Source organism: Engraulis encrasicolus, chromosome 18 (genome assembly GCF_034702125.1).
Source record: "Engraulis encrasicolus isolate BLACKSEA-1 chromosome 18, IST_EnEncr_1.0, whole genome shotgun sequence".
In the NCBI taxonomy this organism is placed as follows: Eukaryota; Metazoa; Chordata; class Actinopteri; order Clupeiformes; family Engraulidae; genus Engraulis; species Engraulis encrasicolus.
The window spans coordinates 3,789,988-3,791,247 of NC_085874.1; the positions used below are offsets into that span (position 1 = coordinate 3,789,988).

The 1,260-nt window shown below is 44.0% G+C and overlaps 1 protein-coding gene across 2 annotated transcripts in view; it reads right to left on the bottom strand.

Annotated features, from left to right (window-relative positions):
• Window positions 1-305: 305 nt before the first annotated feature.
• Window positions 306-1,260, bottom strand: part of LOC134468904 (jun dimerization protein 2-like) — a 10,025-nt gene continuing 9,070 nt past the window's right edge. For both annotated transcript variants that reach the window (XM_063222833.1, XM_063222832.1), the window contains exon 4: window positions 306-1,253. In XM_063222833.1, the coding sequence (XP_063078903.1) occupies window positions 1,068-1,253 (186 nt within the window). In that variant the 3' untranslated portion in view covers window positions 306-1,067. The remainder of the gene's footprint in view (window positions 1,254-1,260) is intronic.

Sequence of the window (1,260 nt, forward strand, 5' to 3'; positions counted from 1 at the left end):
AACAAATAAGATGATAGCCACTTCCAGGAGTAGACTAAATCAATCAGACAAACCAAACAAAACAAAACAAATGCTATGCATACCACTCATTCAGCATTCAGCTATGACCAGCACACCAAACTAGAAGTAAAAAATAAACACAATTATTATTGCATCACATCAAGTGATTACTTAACCGTTTATGTTGTAACATTCATACATAGCAGTATAAAATATTTTACACTGATAAAATGCAAAAAAGAACAAAAAAGTGTAAACATTATGTAAATATAGCTATGTATATTTGTAATGTATGTGCTTTTATGACGCCTGCGTCCTCTTTGACTCTGGTCTACCGGAGACTACCAAGGCAAACTTACATATATATTTATATAAAAACTGTCAATAATGCATATTAACTGTATGTCTCCTACAGTTGTCTTCTCATCTCCACCTTCTTGCTTGACACAGACTGGTTGAAAAGATACTACAATGGTATGTACCCTTAAATAATAAAAAAAACAGAATGACATAACCAGCTCATAGGTCTTACATACCAGCACCAGAGCCACAGACTGTGCTATCTGCCCTACAAAAAAAAAGTTTTTGGGGGGTGGACTGCTTGCTTGCTGCAGGGTCTTCTGTTACCATAGCAACGACAACAGGCATATCGCTGAGGCACTCGACATTCACCCAAAGACAGTATCCATGGAGACGGATGAGGGCGAGGGTTCTCTTGCCTCTCCTGGTTGGTTGTGCACGTCTTTTTGGCTCTGTCATTCCCCAAGCCTGAGCTGCTTCTCCAGGTTTTTAAAAAACACAAACACACAACGGTTCTTCTGCAGCGACTGCAGCAGCAGCCATGGGGCTTACAGACAGTACAGGGCACAAATAGGAGAAGTTCTGGGGGCTTCATTTTTTGTACACATCAAAAAATAAGTTCCCCCTCCATTTTTGTCCTATTCGATGGTTTAGTGTTCCTCTTTTTGTTTTTTTGGTTGTCCCCTTCTCCTTAAGGCGCTCACTTGGGGTTCCTTTAGGCGTTGGTTCCTCCTTTAAGGTTGGTTCCTCGTGCCTCGTGCTGTGCTTCACTTGTCCTTCAGCTGCTCCAGCAGGGGGTTCACCTCGCTGTCGGGCGTCTTGATGCTGTCGGTGCGCACGATGCAGGTGGGCCGGTGGAGGTTGAGCATGTGCATCAGCTGCTGCCGCTCCACCTTCAGCTCCTCGATCTGGGCCTTCAGCTCCGAGTTCACCACCTCCAGACGCTCCGACTCCTGACAT